General features: G+C 49.5%; 1 protein-coding gene across 6 annotated transcripts in view; it reads right to left on the bottom strand.

Moving 5' to 3' along the window:
- LOC105568772 (tyrosine-protein phosphatase 99A) overlaps nucleotides 1–26,503 on the bottom strand; it is a 288,137-nt gene that overhangs the window by 17,475 nt on the left and 244,159 nt on the right. For 5 of the 6 annotated variants that reach the window (XR_001009451.1, XM_012024688.1, XM_012024689.1 and 2 more), the window contains 3 exons: nucleotides 21,594–21,775; nucleotides 10,134–10,321; nucleotides 9,907–10,021 (listed from right to left, as the gene is read on the bottom strand). Coding sequence is in view for 5 of the 6 variants with exons in the window: in XM_012024688.1 (XP_011880078.1) it covers nucleotides 9,907–10,021; nucleotides 10,134–10,321; nucleotides 21,594–21,775 (485 nt within the window). In the remaining variant the exon portion in view is untranslated. The remainder of the gene's footprint in view (nucleotides 1–9,906; nucleotides 10,022–10,133; nucleotides 10,322–21,593; nucleotides 21,776–26,503) is intronic. The other variant, XM_012024690.1, reaches the window with a different exon arrangement.

The following is a 26,503-nucleotide window of genomic DNA, read 5'->3' as shown; positions in this document are numbered from 1 at the left end:
ACAGTCGATCGTTCTTCTCATCTTTGGCTGCGATTGGTCGATTACTCGCGTTGCGGCTTAGCGTCTTGCGTCTGTTGTAGAATAAGTTTAAGAAGTGATCGAGTCCGCAACGGCGAAACCCTGACATGCATTCGCACGGCTGGATTAGGCTACCGGCCTTGGTCCTGTCATAAAAATAGAACGTCCGGATCTCACGCGCGCGAGAGGCGTAATGCGCGGCGGTGTTACACCGCTACCGAAGACAATTCTGGGGAGGACGAGCGTATTTCCATAATTTTACACACCGACGAGAGAGACACTTGAGGTCAGTAAGTAATCGTTGCCGTGGCGACGCACGTGCCGTACACGGCGCGCGCGCGCGAAAAAGAAGAGCAGATGCGGCGCGCGCGCGCGCTCCTTCACGTACGAAAACACGCGGTCAATCCTGTCAATATTTGATTAATCCTTTGTGGGGAAAACAAATAACGCCAGCGCCGCGGCTCGTCCGCAATTACGGTCCGGCGAGTCCCGCGCGCAATAAAAAAAAAACTTGGTTGCAAAATATCGTTTCCTCAGCAGTGCGCAAAGTCAGCGGCAATCGCAAGGCGGGTTACAAAAGAAACCGGCGAACGATTCACGCCGCGGTGTCATAATACCGCGCGGCACGTGCATGCACGCGCGCGCGTCGGTGCGCATTTAAAACGTTTGCGCAATCGTTGGGCGTGCATTGTGGGCGAACTCGCGGGAGAAGGCGGCGGACTCGCCTCGTCCTTTAAGCTAATCTACAATGTGCTCTCTGCACCCAGAAACATTCTTCTTCCTCGTGCATCAGGCTTAAAGCCTTGTTTTATCCAATTCGTTCTGGTACGTTCCGTACCAGATTGGTACTTGAGCATTTGGTTTTACATCGTCTTCGGTAGGCCGCTAACCTTGTCGAAGGAAACCTCCAACCTGGAGAGCTATGCCCCTGAGGGCTTGAGCAGGAAGATTATCGTAACCGTTCACGAGCCCGTCGTAGGCTCAAGACAAAGAATTGTCGCGGACGTGTGTCGCAATCCTTCGCGTTGCGTCGCGAGGCGACATACGACAATTCTTTGCGCGTTCACTTCCGACATGGACTTACGTCTTACGACGGAAATGTAAGCGGTTACGACAATCTTCCTGCTCAGGCCTTAAGGCTGGTATTACGTGTGTCGCACGACAAATTTTTCCAAGCGCGTCGATTGGCCGCAGGATAGAAAAGTTGTCGCGAATTTAGAAATTTTCTAGCCCGTAGCCAATCAACGCGCTTAAAAAATTTGTCGTGCGACAAGTGTAATAGCACCCTTTGAGGGGATGCTGGAGTAATTCTGCAATTTTGCACCTTTTGCACTTCGAACTGTCTGTTTCGTGGAAACATTTCTGTAATATACAAATTAAATGGCTTACGTGTAGAGATCGAAAGCGGCTTGCTATTCCGATTAAATTAAAGAACGATATTATGTGGCATCACTGAAACTAAGTTTGTAAGTCTAATAAAATAAAATAGTGAGCAACATACTACATGTGTACTATGTGCGTGTGTGTTGCTCACTATTATTTCTTATTAGACTTACGAACTTAGTTTCAGTGATGCCACATTGTTCTTTCATTTAGTCGGAATAGCAAGCTGCTTTCGATCTGCACACATAAGCCACTTAATTTGTATATTACACAAGTGTTTCCGCGAACTGATAGTTTCTAGGTTAGAAAGGTGCAAAAGTGCAGAATCACTCCAGCATCCCCTTAAGGGGTATGTGTGGCAGGGTACTCTCGGTGGTTGCCACTTCCCTCCGAGAAGTAGCGTCCGAAAGAAACCAGCGGTGTACGTGGCTGGACTTCAACTCGGAATCTTTTCGTTCATTTATTTACCGAGGGCCGGTTTTTCCAACCCCTGAGATAACTAGTTCAATTTTATATCTATCTCACAATTGTAATATACAATTTACCAATTTGCGCAAATTTTGCACTTGTTGGCTACAAAGTAGAATGTTTCTGGACGCAAAGAGCACCTTGTAGATTAAGGCTTTAACGCGTCCCGGCGCGAGAGAACAAGACACGCACGCACGCACGCACGCACGTACGTTGCCACCGCCGTCTGTCGCGTTCCGCGAAATCGAGACGGAACGGGAAATGAGTTAAGCGTCGATTACACGAGCGGACAGTCTTGTGCTCGCAAGGTGATTGCGAGGCCGCCGCCGCCTGCGTGCCCCGCGAACGGGGCATTTCCTAGTGAAACTCGCGCGTTTGTTTTTGCCAATTAATTACGCGTTAAACGCGCGAGAGGTTTTCACCGGCGCGCGCGGACTCATTTGCATACCCACCTCGCGCGGCGCCTCGCTTTAAATAATCAATCTGTAGAGCTGATTTTCTTTATCACTGATAAGTCTATTGTTCCGTTTATTCTCGCGCGCTCTCCGTCCGCTCGATTATCAGGCTCTTGGGGTAACTGGAAACGCATAAACACAAATAAGTCGAATTTCCAGACGCAACACGGGGTCGGTTTGCGTCGCTCAACTTCGTACGTTGAAGCGGATTTGGATTCGCAGTAGAGCGTCGCAACGGGCTTTTATCCCCATTTGAACTGCACCAAAAATTGATATCGCTTCGCTTCTTCGTTCGCTGTTTCATTTCCAGCTCTATAGACATACGCCGCCACGTCGTATCTAATTTCTACTGCTATCGCACCAGACGCGTTCCACGTTTTCTTTCCGTTCTTATTATATTATTACGCTAAACGCCTCGCAATTTCCCCGAGTAGGAGGCCGCGGGTTTTGCGTCAGTCCTGCCTGGCGCAAGGTGACACTCGGGCGAATTACCTCCGATATCGCTGTCATTCTCCGTGGAAAAGGGCAAGATGTAGGTCGTACGCTCGAAGATCTGCTCGTCGGTCGTCTGCGTGACCGGGTCCGCCGTGGCGACGAGGAGCCTCAGGATCAGGGCCAGCGAGGCCGCCAGTTGAGCGGCACTGGCCACGTTGGTCCACGACATCTCTTCCTCTTTCTTCCTTTCTTCGCGCACGCTGCAGCCGCAGCCGTAGAACGCCGCGCGCTCGCGTGCGTGCGTGCGTGCGTCTCTTTCTCTCCTCCCGTTCCTCTTGGTGCTCCGAATCTTCGTCCCTCGTCGCTATTTCACGAATTCGCCCATCCTCGCCGTGGAACACGGCGCGCTCCCCGCTCTCCGATTATCGTGTCGTCCTCGTGGCGACGCGCGTCCAAGAACGGAGTGCACAACGACGCATTGTACGCGTCCGGTGTCGGGTCCGTCGTCACCGTCACATCGCGGACGCGAGAGGTCCCTCGGGTTATCGGGCGACGGATCTCAGCCTTTCGGCGAGAATCGCCGCGGCTGCCGCGCGACGTTAGATTCGTCAACGACTACTTCCTGCTGGGGAACAAACGACCTCGCGTGAGTCCCGGAGGCGACTCCGTCGCGAGCTTCCTCGCGAGTCGGCCGCGGCGAAAGAGGGACATCCCGCGAGTGAGAAATCCCGGCGGAGAGGCGCGCGTGCACGGAATAGCGGATACCGGAAGTCGCGCTATCTACGGAGTGCCAGAGAGAGAGAGAGAGAGAGGGGGGGGGAGGGATGGAGAGAAAGAATAGAATAGAATCTTTATTCATTAAACGCTCTGGGACAAATCCCCTAAAACGTTAGACAAGCTGCACGGGAAAATAATTACGAGTGACAATGAGCTTTTGTACAATAAAAGATTGAAATAAAGAAGAATGTATAGAACACAGCTAGTATATAGAAAGATGTTGCAGATTATAATTGACGTGACAATGAACTTTTGCAAAATAAAAAATTGAAATAAAGAAGAATGTATAGAACAAAGCTAGTATATGGAAAGATGTTGCAGATTATAATTGACTAATTGCAACAAGAGAGAGGGGGAAGAGAATAGAATATAATCTTTATTCACAAAACGCTCTGGGACAAGTCCCCTAAAACGTTAGGCAAGCGGCACGGAAAAATAATTTCGAGTGAGAAAGAGCTTGTGTATAATAAAAAATTCGAACATAGAAGAATGTATAAAATATCAGGACAAAGATGGTACATAGAAAAAAGTTGCAGATTACAAGTGACTAATTATGAGAGAGAGAGAGAGAGAGAGAGAGAGAGAGAGAGAGAGAGAGAGAGAGAGAGAGAGAGAGAGAGAGAGAAAGGAAGAGGGAGGGCGAGAGAAAGAGGGAGAGAGAGAGAGTTCCGCGAGGTCAGGCTCGACTCTATCTGCCCGGCCAGCCTCGGAAAGGTCGAATCGAAAGTTGACATCGATAGCGCCGCACCGCCGCGCGTTAACTCGCGCCGATAAGACACGTACGCCGCGTTTCATCGATATTTAAGCTACTCCCGTGGCGATTGGCGGCCACCTGCGACGTCGCGAGTACAGGCAGAGCGCACCGGACGGCAGCCGAAATATTACATTATTGCCGAGTACCGATCGCGCGTCCCCAGGCGATTCATCGTCGCATGCACGAGCGTGCATCACGAGGGACAAACGGAGGCGGCAGCGGATTTACTCGGCCCCCCCTTGGAACGTTGTAGAGCGACTTCCCCTTTGCGTTTTTAGCGGAACGGAGACCGGCGGAGTTGCAGCGCTGCGTCCTGAACAACGACGGCACCGCGTCAATACCGGATCCTGCCGTCTATCCTGAACAACCACGCGGACGGAAAGCGACCTGGAAATGTTATTTGCAATCGTGCGATCGCACGCGTCGATAAAAGTCGGGACGGGATTTCTCGAAATTAACACTTTCTCAAGCGCCCAGCTTGGGCGTTATTTTCTTTTTGCTGCACTTTGTAATCCCCGACTAATGAAATATTTCGCGCTGATCGTTGAGATTGTCGCCTCGAGAAGCGTTTGAAATTTAAGGGCGAATTTCTCGCGTGTCCGTAAGAGATAGATTCGCGATTATCTCTTAAACGCTGCTCTCGGGATGAAAGTCTCTCTCTCTCTCTCTGTGTCTTTACGGGAGAACGGATTTCTAAATAAAATCTCAGCACAATGTAGAAAGTTGGCGCACGTATGAACTTTTCCAAGCGCCCCCGTGTATCCCTTCGGTTTCCGATCGACGAGGAGGAGGAACTTTCGGAGCGACGAGAGTGAATTTTCCCGATACAATGCGAACAATTAAACATCAGTCGCGAGAGAAACTGAGTTAGCTCGAGCGCCGGGTTAAACGGATAAAGAAGCAAATTACAGGACGGCCAATAACAATGGCGCTTCCTCGTCAATAGAGAAAGAGAGAGAGAGAGAGAGAAGGAGTAGGACGAGATATCTCCTCGCGCACAAAGAGGATCGCGCTCCAGTTTCATATTCCATTTGCCACCTAATTGGCAACGGAAGGGATAAATAATTGCGAGACTTTCGGAATAACGCGACAGGTAAACTTTTATTCGACGCCGCGCGCAACGACGGCAATTGGTTCATAAAGGAACGATGACGTTTCGTTCGGGCTCGGTTTTTATTTTTATGCGTTTTCACTGCGAGGCACAAAGGACACGCGTCGCGCGATTCGAGCGGTAATTAAAACATGATATTTTCTTTACGCGCTCGCGATTTGACGTTATTGCAATTGAAACAGCGGAACCATCTGCGCGCCCGGCATTGAATATTTTTGTCGGCGGAAAACATTTGTAAACTCTCCGCGGTTCCCTCCCCGCGCGGCGGGGGAAAGAGCGATGCAAAGCGGATGGGGCTAATCCGCGATTCCCACGTCAATTCGCCCGCTCGCAGTTTTTACTCCGCGGTGCGACGGTGCCCTGAATATAATCGTCCGAACGAGAACAAAGAAGGAAAAAAAACCCACCCACACACACACACACACACACCGGGACCGCGCCCCGTTTCGTGACTCGTCCACATTCGGCCGGCGCGAAATGAACGCTTCGCAATGCGATGCACTATCGAAAATTACGTCGGAGATTACCCCGGAAGCGGGCGGAGGAGCGAACGGGTAAGACCGGCGCGCCTGTGGCTACAGGAGAAAAGCCGTACTTTGTAGCCTAATTCCTCTCGGAAGACGCGGAGCCGCCTCGCGGAGAGGATCCCGCGCGTGCGGACGCGGGCCGTTCATCGAGGAACGCCGGGTCGAAATTGGGACGGGCCGAGCGTCCGCGATCCGCGACGGCTCGACCCCGATCGCGCCCGCGCGATTTTTGCGCGGAGAGAAGCATCGGCGAGCGTTGAACCTGTCGCCGCGTCGACCCTAGGCGACGATCCGTCGTCGTCGCCGCTCCTTTCCCCGCGCGCGTTTCCGCGACGCGGCCGCGGCGGATGCACCGAGTTTCACCGATCGAAACTCGCAACGGCGGCCGAGTCCTTCAACGTCGTCGTCGTCGCCGTCGTCGTCGCCGTCGCCGCGCGTCGCCGCGTCGCGCCGCGCCGCGACGGAATCGCTCGATTCGGCTATTTTTCCTCTCGCGTCGAATCGAACCGGAAGTGGCGGAGACGCCGTGATTCGCCCCGTTTATTTTATTATTCAACGAAGCCCGGCGGTCTGACGTATCTTTCTGGAACCGCTGGCGATTTTATTATTCAACCGTGTTTATTGTCCGGTTGAAGTTTAACGATTTGCCTCGCGATTCCCGACCGAGATCCCTCTCGCGATGGATTCGAATAATTTTTTTTTCGCGTCGAGCACGAACGGGGTAAATCATAAAGACAGACGCGTCATTGAGGCTTATCGATATTCCTCGTTAATCAAAGTGACTCATAGAACAGCGCTGTATCTTTTCTTTCGCCGAGTACGAAGGAAAAACCGAGCGAAGTGTCATTGAAGTCTATTGACGTTTCGCCGCCAGTCAAAATGAGACTGCAAGTAGAAATTGCCCCGCGTCGACGCACAAAAGGATCGAAAGCTGAGCGACGGGGGAAAAGCTGCGACTTAGTCCCCGATTTTCACTTTAATGGCACCTGTCGTCACGTTCGAAATCGACTATGCTATATGCTACTCGATAATCAAAGTCACTCGCGAAACGCGCAGGCGACGATGACTGGCGCTCAAGTCGACGCACTGGAAATCAAAGTCGAAAGAAAAGAGAGAAACGACAGAGCGAGAGGGAAAACGTATACAATGTTATTTCTCCGCGCGGCGAATATACGAGTCGCTGTCGCGTTCCTTCATCGATTGATCAGCCTCTTCCTTCTCGCCCGTTTCTCTCCCGAGCACCCGCCGCGGCGTCGTGCGGCGAAAAGTACGAGGGCGCGAGGGAATCTCAAGGATTTTTCCCAAGGCGCGCGGCGGCCCGGCCTGTACTTCCCGCACCTGTCCGACGCGAGCCGCGAGCGTGACCGGACGAACCGAGGAGGCGGAGAGGAAAAGAAGAAAGAGGAAAAGCGTCAGTGAGTGCCGTACGCGCCGGAGATTTACAGCGTACGCCGTCGCGTAGTACGGAGGACATTACGGATTCGCCGCACCAGTTTCATTTTGGCACTGCTCGACATTGTGCACATCTCTCGCTCGCGTCGTATCGACCTCGCGCGACCCCGTCGTCGCACTCTCTCACTCTCTCTCTCTCTGTCTCTTTCTCTGCCCACTCCGAAATCGGATTCGGAGCAGCGGGACCCGCCGGAGGATCGAAGCGCGACTCCCGGCGACTACGCGCGGCCCGAACAAAGGATCACACCCGGGCGAGCGGACTTGCCCCGCGATTTCACGGACTAGGCGTCAACCAGCGCGACCGGAGGAGGCGTCGTCGGAATCGACGGTCCGCCGCCATCTCGGCGAGCGAGCGCTCTCTCTCTCTCTCTCTTTCTCTACTGCGGGAGGACGACCTTTCTCTCGGCCGCGACTTTTTGCACTCGGCGATTCCGCGACTCCGCGAGCCGCGTCGACCGCAATCGACGGGAGAAACGCACGCGCGACTCTCCGCCGACCGATTATTCCGCACGCGAGGAGCGAGGGCCCCCGGCACTCACACGACGGGAGGACGCGCGTACTGTCAACGGCGCGCGTGAGCGCGACGCGTGCACGCCAACGACTACTACACGCGCACTCGCGCGCCGCATCGAGCCTTGCGTTCACTCTGAATTACGCTCACGCACTCACGCGCGTATCAACGAACGGACGAGCGAGCGAGCGAGCGAACGACATGCGCGCGCGCGCGCGCGCACACACACACACACACACATACGCACACGCGCGGCTCTCGTGCATCGTCGTTGCGACTCCCTCGTATCCGGCGCACCGGGAGCCGCCGTACGAGAGCGGGGTTATGAATTTCGCACGCCGTTCAAAAATATCAAATATATATATATATATATATGTATATATTACATTGTACACGAGAATATATTATCACTCCGCTTCTCCGCACGCGCGCCGGACAACGTTACACGCGAGCCGAGAACCGAGACGCACGTGCGTCCGACGCGAATTCGACACTCCGCTCGCGTCCTCGCACTCCGGATGACGATGACGTCTCGCGGCGGCGGCGGCGGCGGCGACGAGCGGACCGGCTGCTGGCGTGCCGATGCAGCGTGCTCGCCGCGGCTGACTCGCGCGAGCGGCCACTTCTCTCTTTCTCTTTCTCTCTCGCTCGCCCGGCCGCCGCGTGCTGAAAAATCGGGGAAAATCGATCGCCGAGACCAGGCGCGGCGCCGACCGAAACGCCGTGGCATGGCAGCTGCTCCCGCTTTCTCTCTTTCTCCCTCTCTCGCTTTCCCTCTCTCTCTCTCTCTCTCGCCTCGGTGTCCTCTATCCTCGTCTCTCTTCGGCCTCCCTGGTCGGCTTCCTCTGTCGCGCGGTCGCCGGCTGTCACGATCCCCACTTCTTCGCCTTCCTCCCGTGACCGTTTCGCGTCTCCCTCGCGCGAGCGGCGGCCTCTCTCTCGCTCTCGGACCTTCGAATCAGCTGCCTCCGGCCTCTCTCTTCATCTCCCGTTTTCCTTCCCTCCCCCCCCCTCCCTCTCTCTCTCGTTCTTTTTCTCGTCCTCGCTCTTCCTCGATCTCATTAATAAGCTTGCGAAATAAAGTCTCGTCGGGCAGACCTCTTATAAATTTACAAAGCGGTCTCTCTCTCTCCCTTCCTCCCAAAATAACCGAGCCCGTATTGAATGCCGGGAAATATTTCCGCGCACGGGACGGACTCGCGGGAGGTGTATATCCGCGCAGCATCCGGATCATGCGGGAATCACTCCCCCCTCGGGAATCGAGCACTCCCGACGTCCGCCGAGGAATCTCCTATCGCCGACGAGAGCGCGCCGGCTGGCGGCTGGGAAGGTTGATCGGCGGTAGATGCGCGCGGGGCCCGCGATGATTCAGGATGCAACGATGAAAATCCGATGAATCACCAGCGGCGCATTTATATACGGGCTGGCGTATAATGCGTTTCTAAACGCACGCTGGAAACAAGGACGAGACTTCTGCGGTGAGTGGGGGGGGGGGGCGGCTTGACGGTTCTTCCCCTCCGTCAAGTTCGTTTCGAGTAGCCGCGTTCTACAATCGCGTCGAGGCATCGGGGAAGATTTCGACAGACGCCCGGGGCTCCTCGCGACGGGAATTGTCGCGGCGCGCGATAAGAGGCCTCAATCCGACGCGAACAATTCCCACAGACGTCGCATGTAACGTCGGCGCGAGAGATACTTGCCCCGCGCAGGCGGGCGCGCGTCCGCGCCGCTCGACCACGCAGAGCCCTCGCCTTGCGGCTGCGGCTAAACCAGCTTGCCGCCGCGCGCACCGTGTCGCGAACGGTACCCCGCGTTCTGCTTTACCGTACACGGGTACACACGGTATTCCCGTGTGCCGACGTCGCGCTCGAGGCAAATTTCCCTAACTCGATTTCGCAGTTCTCGGTTTCGCGAGCTCCCCGACTCCCCCGTCCCGTCGCGCGAGAGATCGCGCGACAATGGTTTCTTCCCCCTTTTTTTTGGTTCTTTGCTCCCCCCTGCGGAAAAGTCTTACTTACCGCCCTCGTCGGTCATCACCGTCACGGTGGAGGCGGGCCCGTGACCCTCGGGGTTGAACACCTGCAGGGAGACGAGGTACTGCGTGAAGGTGTCCAGGTTGTGAATACTGTGATTCTGAAAAGACAAAAGAGTTTCCCCTTTTTTTTCTCTTTCTTCTCCTCCACCCTTTCCCACCCGAGCAAACGGCGCGCGCCCAACAACGAGGGGGGGTGATCAAGTAACTTACGTCGACGGCGGGATCGCGAATGTAAATGTTTTTCATCTCCTCATCCGCCTTCTCGCGTCGCCGATATCCTATGCGATACCCGAGGAACTCGCCGTGTATGGTGTCGCGACCCGGCGGCTTCCACGCCAGATAAATAGACGTCGCTGAGGTGTTGTGCGCCGCCGTGATGGTCGGTTTGCCTTCTGGTACTGCAAACAATCGTTACACATTGTGCGTAAATCCTTCCGATCCCAAACTTTAGGGGAGGGGTAGGGGGGAGGGACAGGGGGACGTAGCCTAAAAGTACAGACGAGGGGGGGGGGGGGGAGGGATCCTAATCCTGAAAAAGTACGCGCTCCCGAGGGGTAGAGGTATTGCGTTTTTAAATGCGACACGTAGTGCCGTACGCGCGAGAGATTCGCGCGGCCGGAGCTAAATTCGTCTAATCGCGCACGTCTGTTCTCCACGCGAAAGAACAGAACGTCATCCCTTCGGGAAACCCCAGTGTAGGGTCTCTCTATCTCGTTCCCTCCCCCTCCCCTCTTGTTGTAATTGGTCAATTGTAATCTGCAACATATTTCTATATTTTAATCTCTAATTTGTATATGTCAGATCGCTTGAAAAGGACCGAAACCCATGGTCGAAACGTAGCGATGCTTAAATCATAAAAATTGCCAGATAGGGTCGACAAATCTTAACGTTGTTATCTTTCTATATACTATTTTTGTTCTATACGATCTTCAATGTTCAAAGTTTTTATTATACAAAAGCTCATTCTGACTCGTAATAATTTTCCGTGCAGCTTGTCTAACGCTTTAGGGGACTTGTCCCAGAGCGTTTAATGAATAAAGATTCTATTCTCCCTGCCCTCTCTCTTGTTGCAATTAGTCAAGTGTAATCTGCAATCTTTCTATATACTATCTTTGTTCTATACGTTCTTCTATGTTCGAAGTTTTTATTATACAAAAGCTCCTTCTCACTCGTAATTATGTTTCCGTGCAGCTTGTCTAACGTTTTAGGGGACTTGTCTCAGAGCGTTTAACGAATAAAGATTCTATTCTATTCTCTCGTCTCTCTTTCCCTCCCCCTCTCTCTCTCTCTCTCTCTCTCTCTCTCTCTCTCTCTCTCTCTCTCTCTCTCTCTCTGCTTCCTTCTGCCCTCTCGCTCCTTTTCTCGTCAAGACGCTTGAACGAAACGTAACATGCACTACACAGAAATCCGTCAGCTTATGGGGGAAAAAATACTGATTCTGAAGAACAACGCAGTATATGACGTGCTGTAAAAATAATATTTAAAGTGCCGCTCGACGGTCGGAAATCGATAGTTGTGATTGCATCGAACGCGAATAAATACGTAAACCCGCCTCCCCCCCCCCCTTCAGCCCTTCCGGATAAACATAGGGAAAAATTAAACCGTAATATTTAACCGGCAGTCACGGGTATAAATTTTCAAACTCTTGGAAATTTCAAGTTATCCCATGTATATGGAGGAGGCGCGCGATGTAAAATTTGGCGGATATTCGTACGTGTTGTTGACGCACGCGCGAATATATTTCACGCCCGGCGTAGAATGTATATTTCCGTCGAAATCATTCGATCTATGTTAACAATATCTCTTTATACAAACGCGCGCGCGAACGTTCGACAGTGCGTGCCATCTATTGATCTCCTCCCCCTCGCGGAATTGTGTTTCGAGATCGGGCATTTTTAATTCCGCGCATCCGGAATCGCGTGTCGCGCTCCACACGCGCGTTAAATCGGCGTCCCTTTCCATATCGTTACGAGCCGATGAAAACGAACGGATCCCTTCAAGGGGGTAGCCACTTGATGCAATCGCGGGACCAGTGTCTTCGAAATCATGAAATCCTTACGAAATCCCCGCGTAATCGTTTTGCCTTCATTTTCAACTTTCTTCACTCGTTAGACAATCAACATTAAATTCGAACGTTTCCTCAGCTCGTTTTCACTTTTCAACAAAATTTACCTCTTTCAGTGAATATTCAAATATATATCATAGTTCACGCCTATAAGCGCGTACTCTTTTCGCAATAAGACTCGAGTATAGTTGCTGTTAGAACAACAGCGGGTTGAAACGCTGTTACACCTTTGCGCGCAAATGTGGAACAATAAACAGCGAATACAAATACAGCATTACTTTTCGTTAAGACCACGGTTGGACTGGGAAAAGTGGGAAGCAGGGAAACACGTGACCGGAATGCTACAATCTTAACTGAAATTACCTCTACAGGCAAATATACTTACTGTTAGTAAAATAAGAAAAATATATTTTGAGATTTAACAACATCACGTATTTTTAAACGTGCATATGAGACAATGATTTGCAATTAGATGAGATTGTTCGTAATCAAATGAAATGGCGTAATCGATGGGACAACATTTTAGCTAGCGGTTACCCCCTTGGATCTCTTCGCGCGCCCCTCAAAAAAAAAAGAAAAAAAAGTAACCACGTTCGCCCTCGTCGCGAATTTCCGGCCGTGAGGATTAAATATCGTTTCCTTCGCGCGTCTCGCAGCATCCGAGGAACGTCCGCGCCGGCTATTCAATCTCCGTGACGTCGACCGAGATACACACGGCGGTGGCGGGCTAAAAAATGGTCGTGTAATAATTTTAATGCCCGCGTAATTTGTTTCGGCTCGCCTTATCGCGAAGGCGGGGGCAGGTGAGCTTGCGGCTCGTTGTCCCGGGCACAGAAGCGCGGCGGGCGAGCCGAGAGTTCGAAATAATTAGCATCCGCGCGCGTCACTTTTTGAAACACCCCCGTCGCGCCACGTCGCGATATCGCGTCGGCACGTCGGCCGACTCGGCCCGCGGGGGATGAGAAATTATCGCAGAAATTATACCGAGACATTTAATGCGCGTTCGCGCGTCAGCGCGGCCGCTCAGTTAACCCGACCGACCCATCCGTCGTATTTAATGTCGGTGGGAACGTTAATTGCGCGATCGCGAAGCGATTAATTGCGCGGGGACGAGCCGTCCGGGTGCCTCCGCGTCGCGCGGGGGATGGAAAAATAAGGAGTCTCGCCGCGACCCCGCTCTCTCGCCAATTATTTGATTAAACAATCACTATTATTTAACAAAATAATTGGCAATTTAGTAATTGGTCAATGTTTAGCTACCCACTATATTCGAAAGCAACAAACAGAAAGGTCGACTGTTAATTTATAATTTCAAGGAAGAATAACAGAATAATTAAATTAATAATAATAACAATAATAGCGTGTATTTAGTGCACGTTTAAGGCTACGAAGAAGTGGCAGAGTGAGGACACGGGTAGCACACGCGACTGGTAAGGCACCAACAAAAATCTGTTGCTTGGAAGCCCATCGGTAAGAAATAAAACGAAGTGAAACAAAAGCGCGGGAGACTAAAGGCCTGTGTCCACGATGTTAGAACTTGGTCCAAGTGTAGCCAATCAACTTGCAGCTTTTATGGAATAGCTGCAAGTTGATTGGCTACACATTTCTCGGAACTGGAACTTGGACCAAGTTCTAGCGTCGTGGACACCGGCCTCGAGAGAAACACAGACACACTCGCGACACTTTTTTAATAAGTTTAGGAACCCGCAGTTAGATTCAGGTTTACGTTCACTGAGAAAAATGTCCGATTAAATATAACCGGATAATCCAATTACATAAAAACAAACGGATGTATCTGATTAAATTATATGGTCCGGTGGAAAATATGATGGTTTTTCAATCAAATGTCATCGGAAAAATTTTATCGGACATATCCACACTGACAAAAACTTTTTTTAAACTAAGTAAATAGATTTACTTAAAATTATTTTTTTACCGAAGTAAATATTTGTTCTATTTAAATAACAATGCCAAATTTCAACTAAATCTATGTATTATGTTAAGTAAATTAATTGAAATTATTACATTTTCTACATTCAAATAAAGATTTCTTGAGATATAGAATACTATTTATTAAATGAAATAATTGTTTTCGTTAAATAAGAAATCCAATTTTCTTCGAGAGATAGATCGAAATCGCTCACAATGGTTTTTGAATAGCCATCACTAAAATGTTCCTCGAAGAAGATTTTGAATCTAAATGCGCACGTTCCTAAACACACTAAAAAAAAAAAACGTGTCGCAACATTCTGTCCTCACTTTACAAATTAAAATAAGTTGACGAGACGAATTAACGATATCTTAGCAAATTCCTTCGACAAACGGAAAAGTACTTTAATGCCTCGCGTGAAATACGATTACCATATTTAATCGGAAAGGCGGATGAAATGCTACGTACACAGCGAGAAGCGAATTGGATATTAGTAGAAATAAGTGAAAGGTGATAAGTCGCTCGGGGCGCAGCCCCCGCCCCCCCCCCCGCCTTTTTACTTTCGCCGGGCAATTTAGCGGCGCGATAAATGCGAGCTGTAGTTTTTACCGGCGCTAAATCTGCGTTAACTTATTATTACCCCGTCGGCGTGTTTATGACGATAGCGTCGGTTTTACGCTCCCGTGATATATTATCGAAGTACCAATTTCGCCGTAAGCGCTGAAACGCTTAATCGTGACAAACCGTCCGCGTAAACGTTGCTAATATTGTTCTCGAAACCTACGTATCGTCGTAATAGCGCCGTAAGTGCGCGGGCGTACATATTACACGGCTTAGCATGCGAAATTACGCCGTGCCGATCGAAGGCCCCGGCGCCTTATACGTAACGTGCCAGGTTCCTTCCCCGTAATTAAACCTTAATTATTAATTTTTTTCCCCCCAGTACGCTCTCTAACGAGAGGCGAGCGTCGGTGCTTTCGCGCGCGCGTAAAACGGGGGGCGCGGACGATAACGGGGGGGGGGGGGGCCCGCGAAAAATTGGGCCGCATTGTCGCGCGGCGCGACATCGGGAATCGCGCCCTGATTTCGCCGCCGCCACCCCGGACGATTCATCACCTAACCGGGGCGCGACAAAGTATTGTCGTTATGTAATATCAGGGCAGAAAATAAATTACCTCGGTCACGCCGCGCTATAGAGATTCCTCGGGCTCCCGTCGCTACGTCGAAACGTGACTCGCGGAAAGGCGCCTTTATTGCATCCGCCGAGTCCCTCCGCTACTTTATCAACCCCGTCGGAATCGAAAATAGTTCACACACAGCGGGCAGAAGCTACCCCGGCTCTCTTTCCCGATTCTCGAGATGACTCTCCCGCGAATGAACTTACTTGCCCCCCGCACCCCCCTCGCTATCGGACGTTGCGGATGCAACAATGCGATTCGCACTTCTCTCTCTCTCTCTCTCTATTTCTCTCGCTCCCTTTTTTCTCTCTTTCTATCTACCTCTCCGCTGATTCTTTTGCTCGACTTTTAGCGACAAAGAGGACTTCGTTTGCCCCGCGTGGAAGTGTTAATTATTCCGCGCGCGGGATATATATATCTAATCGACAAGAGCAAATTCCTCCGCTAAACCAATCGACGATTAAGCCTTGAGTCCTTCATTTATCGTTATTATTACAAGCGGTTGTTAATCTGCTCAACTTGTCCAATATACGGAATTAACAGTGCGGCCAGCGAGTAATCTTCTCCGGCGAGCGCAATCGATAGTCCACGGTGGTACGTGGATTTAGCGCGCCGAATTCTTACGCGAAATCAGAAACTCGGGGAAGCCCCGTTTTCTACGCGTGTGAGCGGCGAGAGAAAGGAAGTACGAGTTATCTCCCGTTTAACCGAGGCGGGCGATTTACTTTCGCGCTTATAAACACGAGGTCGCGAACGCCGGACCGTCCGCTCTGCGGATCATAGCCGCGAATTTCTCACAGGGCGACGTGCCCTTTCATCGACGCCGACGGTGGCCGAGGGAAAAAAAAAGTGGGGCGAGTCCCTGGCAATTTTCGGTTCGGCTGTCACCCCGGCGAGAGGGAGAGAAAGCGAGAGAGAGAGAGAGAGAGAGAGAGCCGGTGCGAATGAACTTACCGGGAACGACGCAGTGCCGACGGGTGTCCCGATGGCTAATTGGTAGCTCGGTTGCGCTGTATATTTATGGCGAGCGGGGGCGAACGAGGTCCGGAAATGGGCACGAGGACCCGTGGACGCGCCGTGTACGTATTTGGAGCCGGCGAGCGCGAGTAAAGTGGTAGTGGAGAAGTTTCGTCGGTCCGTGCCCTATTGATCCGGGTGTACGGGGGGAGGCGAAAGGGTGCTTTCATTTGAGCCACCGTGAATTCCCGTGTGCCGTTGCCACACGAGGGCCGGGAGCGCGCGACTACCGCCTGCCGGATCGACCTATCTCTCTACCCTACCCGCCCGGCCTACCCGCCCGCGCGGCCCGATACCCACGAATTAGAATCACGAATTAGAATCCGGTGGCATAAACCGATGCGCGCGAAGGGTTCCGCCGCGCTCGCCATCCCGGTCTGTTCGCCGACCGGCTCCGGATCCGCGCGCGACGAGATCGGCGAAACGCCGCGCAACGTGACCTGTCTACGCGTCCTGTCAATATTGACGCATTACTCGCCCTCTCATACGATCGTCGATGTCGATGTGGGCATATCGACTGCCGCATTCCGTTTCGTACACTCGCAAACTGAAGCGAATCACGCGCCGCAATGACCGAGGAAGATATCGTTTTCCGAAGAGAGCGCGTCGACAGTGCTATCCCGTTTGCGGGGCACCGGAAAGCGCAACGCGCGCGTAATTAAAAAACGGAGGGGTCAAGCGCCGCGCCGCGCCGCGCCGCGAACGCGCGAGATCTACGACGGGGGCGACCTGTCGTCGTTCTGAAAAATTGCAGGCGAAAGAATTGTCCTTTTCGCCCCTTGCCGTTTATCTCGCCGTCGATTCGAAGAGTTGCACGCGATACTTGGCCGCGCCGACAACGCGAAAGAAAGTCCCTCTATTATGAGGCAGCGAAGTTTCTGCTAAATTAATAGGCGTCATCTGATGGTTTCACCCATAGACATAATATACCTAGACCGAGCATTGAGCAGTGTGGGGGTAAAGGTTCACGTAGAAAAGGACAAACTATGTTTTGTGCTATTTCGTTCTCTGTCGTTCGCATGCGAAGGGTGAACTGTACGGAAACAAAGTAAATACCCGAGACCGATTCAAGTAGCTCTATCTCGGAAACAGTGGGGAATGGAACATATATTCATATGAACAATTTCGCTCAAAATGACCGATACCATCACCTCCCAGAATATTGACCTTTCTTCCAGGGACACCCTGTATAGAAGCAATAGCTCTATCTCGGAAACAGTGGGGAATGGGACATATATTCATATGAACATTTTTGCTTAAAATGACCGATACTATCACCTCCCAGAATATTGACCTTTCCTCCTGGAACACCCAGTATATTGTACGTCTATGGTTTTTTTCATTCACCATGAATTTATTGCTCTTGGGGGTGAAATCTGTTTGATGGAGAATTGTTAGATCGCGTAATAGTCGCGAGAAAAGATTTACGATTGAATTTTGGATGTTTGAGAACTATCTCACATTAGAATCCTGTCTCGTAATAAAGGATTCTCTATCGCGGCCGCGTTTCATCCTCGCCGCCGCGACGAACGTATCGTTTTTCGATCGCGCGCGCGCCGCCTTCTTTCTCCCCCTCGCTTCTCCCTCCGCCCTTTTTTCCATTTTAATACATAAAAATTCCCGCGCTCTGTATATCGCGTTACTTAATATCGAGCGGAAACAAACTGCCGCGCGCCGTCTCAAGTTCAACAATATTATATTTCCCCGATATGATATTCGTCAACCGGCGACACCGGGCGGACGACCGACTCGATGGCGCGATCGAGTCTAAACCGCCGTGGGAAAACGGCCGTATGTCGCAGTCACGTAACAAAGCGAAAAGGAAAAAAAAAGGATAGAGAGAATTACCTCGATTTTATCGCGAGTGTTGTCGCGAAACGTTAATTCGGTCGCACAGCTGATCGGGTATCAGCGTCGCGATATTGCGACGGGGAAATTACAAAAATACCGACGTCGATGATGCGCGGATGTAATCGCGCGTAGGATCCGCGCGATTCGCCGACAGGCCCGGGGATAATGCCGCCGTTGAGTTTTACCCTCTGGTCGACGCGTCGATGTCTCCGGCGGTATTTAAATTAATTATTGGCACGGATGTGCGGCGTATTTCGCGCGCATTTCCGCATGGCGATACGCGAAATCCGGCCCGGCAATGCGGATGCGTCTCTCGATAGCCGTATGATTATTCCTATCTCGCACGACGGGACGATGAACCGTCGTCGATGAGCTGCCACCGGTCGCGTGGGCTACGTGCGTATCCTGTAATAAGCGTCGGTTTTACGCGCGCCGTTCGCTCGCGAAATAAACCTGGCGGAACAGACACCGCTCGTTTTCCAATGTTTCATGCGCGAAACCGTCTCGGAGAACCGGAGCTCGGTACACGCGAGGATATAAAATAAACCTCGTCGATCTACAATACAAAGAAAAAATCGCGCAGCGGAAGCAATATGTTTTTCACGGGCGGAAATATCCTCGGTCCGGTATGTTTAACAATGGCGAATGTTAATTTAGATAGTCGCGACACGGGGAGAAACGTGACACTGAAACTTGTTGAAATAGCAAAGCCAGGGGACGATATCCAAAATATTCGGCAATCGATACGTTCAATTTAAAACTTAATTAGTATGTTATTAATGTTACATTGCGTGGTTAATAATGTAACGTAATATACTACCGCCCTCTATGCGATAACATACAATAAATTAACGTGTAAATAATTAAGAAAGGTATGCAGGCATGAGTGAGCGCACGAAGAAATTTCCTCTTTCCCGTCTCTAAATAAACTATTAATTACATAATTAAACATGGCTAATTAGGATACTTGGTAAATTATGATGCAAATGTAAATTGAACAAATATTTTGGAGTATGCGGCGCGACACCGCCAGTATACTAGAGGAAAGTCCCCTATTACGAGATACGTTTCTAATGTGAGATAGCAGGCTTTCAACACCCAAATTCAATCACAAACCTGTTTTCGCAACAACTACGCGATCTAACGATGAATTTTCCACTAAACAGATTTCGCTCCAAGGGCAATAAATTATTCATGGTGGAACCATAGCCGTGTAATGTATAGACCGCGCGTTTGGCTGAAGCAGTGTACAGACCTAAGTCAACGGCACACGATATTATTTTGCCTACTGGATTACTTACGAGAGCCAATCAGAATTCAGGATTCATCATTCACCTTACTAATCACATAATAAACAAAAGCGAAGTGGTTCGGAATGTTCTCACTAGAGGGACGCGCGGTATAAGATTTTCTCGTAAGAAGAAAACCGCATAGGGTGTTGCATGGACCAATATTGTGTCTATGAGAACTGTAACACATTGTTAGGTCAATCATAACTTACGTAGTTGGAAGAATGATAAAAATGTGGTTGGCTCCTAAAATGACTATAAATTATAGTGAGATTGTGGTAACTGCAGCCATTTCTTTCTATTAATTTAGCGGAAACCCCGCTATCCCATATTAGGATCCTATCGCATTGCTAGCTAATATCAACGTCGCTAGCTAATATCACTATAATATTATGCAGTATTAATAGTATAGTAAACGTCGTGTAACGTGACCGGTACGGAGGTGTATCAACATTTTAACAAGCAACGCGATATCAGCTAAATATGAACAAAAATCTGACGTGATAAATATTAAAAGTTACACGATCCCCTACGTAACGCGTGTAATTACTATATTTTATTTTCGAGCGAAAATTATTCCGATCCCGATAACATTTCGCGGGTACTTTACGAACGATCAGCGCGGGAAACTGGAGTACTGCAAAACGTCGAGGGGAGAAGAAAAAAAGCCCCCCCAGCGGCGCTGTAGCAGACGCGAATTCAGTGCTCACGCATTTACTCGTTCATCCGTTAAAAATGAACCGGGATTCCATCTACGATGGTTACATTCCACGAGCCACCTAATTCCCGTTGGACCGCGAGTTGGCCCTTGCCGTGTACGCGCGCGCGAGAGTAACCCGATAATTGGGGCCTGCGATCAGCGACGCGCGGGAATCCAGGTCGAAAAGGGTTGAGAGCGTGGAACGGAGAGATGGTCCTCGCACTCGCAAACTTTGTCGTCCGTGGCGCGTATATACAGGCAGCACGTTGCTGGCCATCTTCCTGCGCGGTCGCGCTCGACGGAATTTATAGGGTTGGCTTGGCCTTGCGCAAGACTCGACCCGCTCAACCTATTTCATAACATGCGGAAGAATGACGTCGAGAACGGCGACGTCGGCGAAAGAAAGGCTCAGGGAAATGCAGAAAGGGGGGGGGGGAAGAGGGTAGAGCGAATTAGGAAACAAAAGAAAAAGAATAGGCTCAACTGGAGCCTGCTTGCACGCTCCCGGCTGCTGGCTGCAATTAGCGCCTCTTTAGTTAGCCGTCCTGGACGGCCCTTCTCGCCTCTCCGGATGCCAAGAACTGGTCGTGCCACGCTCTCAGTCCCCTGCCGTCCCTGCAGCCGTTTTCTTTCTCGTGGACTTTTCTCTTTTCGCGACTGGAGTCTCGTCACCTTCTCCCGCGCGTCACCGTGAAACGCCTCGCGCCCACCCCCGGGCGCACTAACGACCGGGGGGGTGTCAACCATTTAATTTAGCATGACGCCACTCAGCGTCATCGCGGTCGACAAACTTCGTTTTGATAGCCTGCGGGAGATGTAATTTGGACAATTGAATCGGTTTGAAGCGCAGATGTACGCGACGAGAGGATATCCTAAAGCCGATATTGGTCCTCGCCGGAAAACTTGACAGTTACGACGCTGCGGAGAGAAGGAGAGAGACCGATAGATAGAGAGATAGAGAGGGCGAAGGGCAAAAAAAGGAGAACGCTTTGCGTGGGTTCCGTTTAGAAGTGAGTTCTAAGCGCCAGTAAATCTTGATAGTCTTTTATAAATTTGTCCAATGGTTTGATGACACGAAACTCTAAAACTTAATCCGGCCTGTTTTCGATTTACCGAGAAATCAGTGTCATCACCACAGCGATTCCCACAGGCATACATTATTTGTAACATAGAGTAATAGTGATACATCATTAATCTGTCGACTAATGAATATTTTTATAATATACACGCGCGTATGTTGCAAATGCTGTGTAGGTGTACTATTACGTGAATATTTGTATAATATACGGCCAATTAAATTGTACAAGTATTTATAATTATTATTTATGATTATTATTTATAATTATTAATTATGTATATAGATATACATGCACGTTACCGTTTTATCGAAATGGTAGATATGCAAATATGTTCTATCAAATTTTCATAAATTCTGTATAACGATTATTTGTATTAAATTTTACACAGTGCGTTGTATTTATGACGCGGGCACAATCCTCCCCGCGATTTTACATCCTTTATTCCCGTTTGTGGAACAACGACGATTCACCGAGTGCATATCCGCCGATAAAAGCGCCGTTCGATTGTTCGACGGGAAACGAGAAAGGGGAACCGGTGAGAATCGAAATCGCAAAACTTACTTTCACGGAGGGTCACCATGTAGTACGACGCCTGGCTGGGCTTGCTGCGCCCTAAAGCATTTATCGCCGCCACCCGGAAGCTGTACACCGTGAACGGCCTTAGATTCTCGACGGTGTAGAACGTGTCGTTGTGTGGCGTTATGATCTCCTTCGTCGCGTTCCACGGGCCGTCCTCGTCGATGCTGCAAATAACAAATGCGTCGCGTTATGACATTTGCGATTCAGCCGTTTGCCCATGTGACTGCTGGAAGTCACGTGCGACGCTATCGTTGCACGGGCGCTTACAATGCGGGCAACTTCAAAAATCGCTGCGAAAAATCCCGTACAAGTCGACCTAATATTTTCCTCGATATTCACCATTTCGTTCGTCGCTCTTTTTTTTTCCTCGCGCGATTTTGTAAGGAAATGTCTTGCGGGGCCGCGCGAATTTGAAAGGCTCAATATGATAATATACATCTATAACCTGCGTTACCTCATAAAGTTATACGGAACTCCACTATAAACTGCATTAAGAAAATGTTTCGGGAGATGATGTTGGTTAGGGAATTCTACGATGTGAAGAAGAGCGAACTTCTGTGAAAGGTATTCAAATTGCAAATGCGCAATTCTTGAGATAACGCCGCGTACGCTTTTAACACGCAATCTTGTAACGTTACATCGCAAAGGGCGTAGGGAGAAAATAATCCTAAAATTGACGGATAAAGGACATTAACTGCCGCGAAGTTTTTTTCACGCGTCGACTGTGTTTTGTAATTTATAGCGAAACGCTACATGTATTTTACAATTGTCTGAAAGCGTCAAGAAGGGAGACAATCTAGATACGATAAAGAATAATCAGCAAATTTAACCGTTTATGTAAGCACGAGTTATAATAATGTCTTGTACGGGCTGAATTTTAGGGTCCAATATTCTTTCGTATATATTGTACGTTTTACGGCTCAGCAAAACGCGATTAGGTAACAAATTTCATATCGCAGCTTTGACATTTCTCGTATGTGGCGAATACGGTAACTACAACATTAATATGATGCAATCTTTCCCTGCAATTTAATTACGATGACATTAATTTAGAATAAAATTTTGATGTCGACGACTGGTTGTCGGAATTTTTGAAGATGCGCGTGTGCATCGTAAGACCATAGGCATGTTGTAAAAAAAAACTGCACAATAATTTGTCTCCATCATCTTATATAAAATAACGTTCTATGTCATGAGAATATGATATATTATTATAAAAGTGACAGTTAAAAGAGCATATCTGAGAAATATTATCTTAAAATAGGCTAAGAGACGTTTTAAAACGTAAGAAATAGAACTATTAGGAAAAGACATCTGTCTAACGTCTTTAAAATGTCTTACGTTCCATTTACGACATCGTCGGGATGTCATTCCTTTAAGATTTCTCGAGATCGATTTTAGACAGGCGCGGCCTCGGCAATATATACAGAAAAGGGGACTGCAAACTGTATGATAAATCGATATGTCAATAATTTAATATACACATAATTTTAATAACGAAAATTTAATATCTATTTCGATACTTATTCGTTGAAAATTTTATCTGTTGTAAATTTTGTACAATTAATTTATAATATAATATTCATTTCATGATTTATCATAATTAGTTCATAATGTAATATTCATTTTATGATTTATTATTATCGAATATTAATAGTTTCAAAGATGTGTGCGTAGATCCACATACATTTTACGACCTAATGTAATATCAGTTTTATTTGTTTATTTATTTAGAGAAAGAGAGAGAGACAGCTATATGAAAACATAATATTTTAAAGACTTTTGTGGAAAATACATCTTGTCGATCCCACGGGCGATTGTTCTTATCTCAAAGAGACAAGGCGTTTCAAGTTTCAATCTAGCACACGCAAAGAGATCAGAGTTTACAAGATACAACATTCGTATCGTGGTTTATTATTATTGTATGCATATTAACAGTTTTAAAGATACGCGAAACAAAGGTCTTTCAATCCTTAAAGATCGCTCGTTGGACGTTTCGATTGGATACTTCGATCCCATAGTCCGCTTCGTCCCCGATTCAGCTCGTACTTTCAGCTCGCAATCCCCGAGCCTCGGGGAAAAGGGAATGGCCGCGATTTTTCGAAGCCGCTCGCGGAAATTATTATCCCCCTGCGGAACGCGCGCGCGGAGCGGCTTTGTAATTCCCGTAGACTAATTAGCGGTCGAAGACGCGGCGCGCGACAGGGAGGGGAGATTTTATCGTCTTCGAATTGCATATCTGCATTTTGCAGTAATTAATATAGATTATTAATCGTTGCGCGATCTGTTACGGGAAAGTTTCCGCGCAGCTGCGGTTCGAATAATTGCCACAGTTTGCATTCGCCCGGGTCGACTCGTTCCACCGGCATTGTGCGTGTAACGCGCGCACGTACACGCGCGCGTATACACGCACACGCCCGCGAACGTAATGTATTTGTCACGTTGTAGCGAGTCTGCGGTTATCTTTCGGTGCGCTACGATGTTAATTTTCGAAGTAGTTTACCAGCCCCTTATTTTTCATTCGGCATTACAATCCAGCGGCGATGAGGCGCCATTTATTCGCGGTTTAGCCGCGAGATACGTCTACCCCTCGTATAAAAGTGACGCACCCCTCGGTTTCACAGCCACGGGTTAGAGAGAGAGGGGGGGGGGGGGAGAGAAAGAGATTCGGTATGGTTTTCTTTCGGCCACGAAGCCCAGAAACGCCGGGTGTCGTATCCTCTCCCCGCGCGCGCGCGGCTTCGGGGGCGGACTTCATCGGTCCATCCCTGGGAACGCGCTCGATAACGACGAGAGTCCCGGGTTTAACGTTAAACACACGGCGAGGGAGACGCGGTAACGCGAGCAAACGCGCCGCGAGTTACAACGGGGAAATGAAGGATGAGGAATAACGTCATGCACTCGCGCACTCCCCCGCATTCTTGTGCAGGGCAGATACGCAACGTTCGCGTGCGCCATATATGTTCAGCATCATCCCGCCCATAGGACAAAATCAATTTACCGCCGGCAAACCCCTATCGCCAATTTGCCACTGTGAGATAAGGGAATGATCCAGCAATTAAATGCAAAAATGACCTGTCGCCCCGTGGTTTTTATTTGCGCCATTTTTGCGCCCAAAAACACGAAGCGGAAAAAAAGCAATCGACGACTTGTATCCAATTAGCGCAATTCGCGTCATTGCGTTCTGCGGCAAATTCGTTTGAAATTTTCGATACGCGAGATACGCATTTTACAGGAAAATTTACGGCCTAGAGGAGCGCAATGTGTGGCGCGGCGCGGCAGAGACGGACCGGAGGATATCGACCTGGACGACGAAAGGAACGACATTCGCATCCGTGCGTTTTTTCGCCCTTGCCCGGGAATTAGATTAAAAGCTACGAAAAAAGGTCTCGCGCGCAAGCGGCGCTTTATTCACTTTCAGGAGGTGCCGCACTTAAGCAAACGTCGCCGCGGACTTAATTCGGCCGCGCGGACGAATGCACGCGGCATATTAAGTTTCTCTATTGCGAAGAGAGAAACAACTTTCTTATTGGGGCTCGTCTCGGCGGTAATTGATTGTTTCTGTTCTTCCGCCTTGATTTTTCTCCGTCGCTGCCGCGCGGTGGAAAGAAACCCGGCGCGAGCTACTTCCCCCCCGTGGGAGAAGCGTATTTCAAGAAACTCGGGACAATTAATTATTCGCTCGTTCGCGAATGAAAAACAATTCCGCGATTTCTTTTGACTCCCCCGCGATCGTACTTCCGATACGCAAATGAGGATGCACTCGGCGAGGCGGCGGTCCCCAACTTTTCAATTCCGTAACTTGCGCGCCGCGCGGAAGACAACGCATAAATTATTGACGGATAAATATGTGCGGGCCCGCGGAACGTAATTCGTATGAATTATCGAAAATTCCTGTCCTTTGAACCCGCGTTAAAACCTCTCTTGCGAATCGATTTTCCCTCGGCCGAAGACGCCGAGGAGGGCCATCCTCCTCGCTGTTTTGCAATTTTATTAATATACATAAACACACGAGTCATATTTTGAGAGTCAGATTAGCTCCCGTAAAGCGTCTTACTTGCGGGAATTATTCAAATGATCGGCTGTACACGAGAATTTTTAATATTTAACCCGCGCCGGGCTTGTGTCCGCGAGAGAAAATCTGCAAATGTGTCTAGTTAAAAAAATAATGCGCGTTAGAAGGAGGGCATGTTCTGCGCGGATAACTTTCGCGATTGTTAGTTTTTTTTTCCGCGTCAACTCCGCCGCTTTGACCGGCATATTAATGCGAAAAAGGATGCGTACAATAACACAGGACAGGATAGAGTCCATTGTCGGGCGGGTATAAAAGGGGGCTCGCGAGGATTGCGATGGAACAATGAAAAACTTTAGTTTTGGAAACCTAAATCCATCTCCGACACGGGAAGAAAGAGCCTATCAAAACTTTCGGACCGGGTCTTTCATAATTCCGGTCTATTGTGCGTGCGCCAGTACGATCCCGATAAATCCCCAATGTTCGCGGATTCTGGGCCGAACGGCCGCCGCGCATTTCCAGATACGTGTTGATATGCGTTTCGCGCATAATATCCAACCGTCGAACGAACCGAATCCCGCTTGCATCCAGCGAGCGACGGCGGCGACGGCGGCCGGTGGCGAATATCAAATTTTTGGCAATTCTTCCGTGCGGATTCGCCGGAATTCGGCTCACGCTCCGCAAATATTTAAGTCCCGCTACAAAAAAATACGCTCGAGAGACTTTTCTCTCCCCCCCCCCCCGGCCCGCATGGGAATTTTCCGATGAGCGAGACAGTCGAGAGAGAAGCCACTACTCGTTTTCGAGAAATTACTGTTTTATTATCTTTTTAAGATTTATCGCATCGCCAGTCGCAAGATGAGTTGGGAACTTTGATAAC

This window comes from Vollenhovia emeryi, unplaced genomic scaffold (genome assembly GCF_000949405.1).
Source record: "Vollenhovia emeryi isolate VEMERY1.0 unplaced genomic scaffold, V.emery_V1.0 DF939127.1, whole genome shotgun sequence".
Taxonomy (NCBI): Eukaryota; Metazoa; Arthropoda; class Insecta; order Hymenoptera; family Formicidae; genus Vollenhovia; species Vollenhovia emeryi.
Note: the sequence above shows the minus strand (reverse complement) of the source record. Positions and strands in the feature narration are given on the sequence as shown.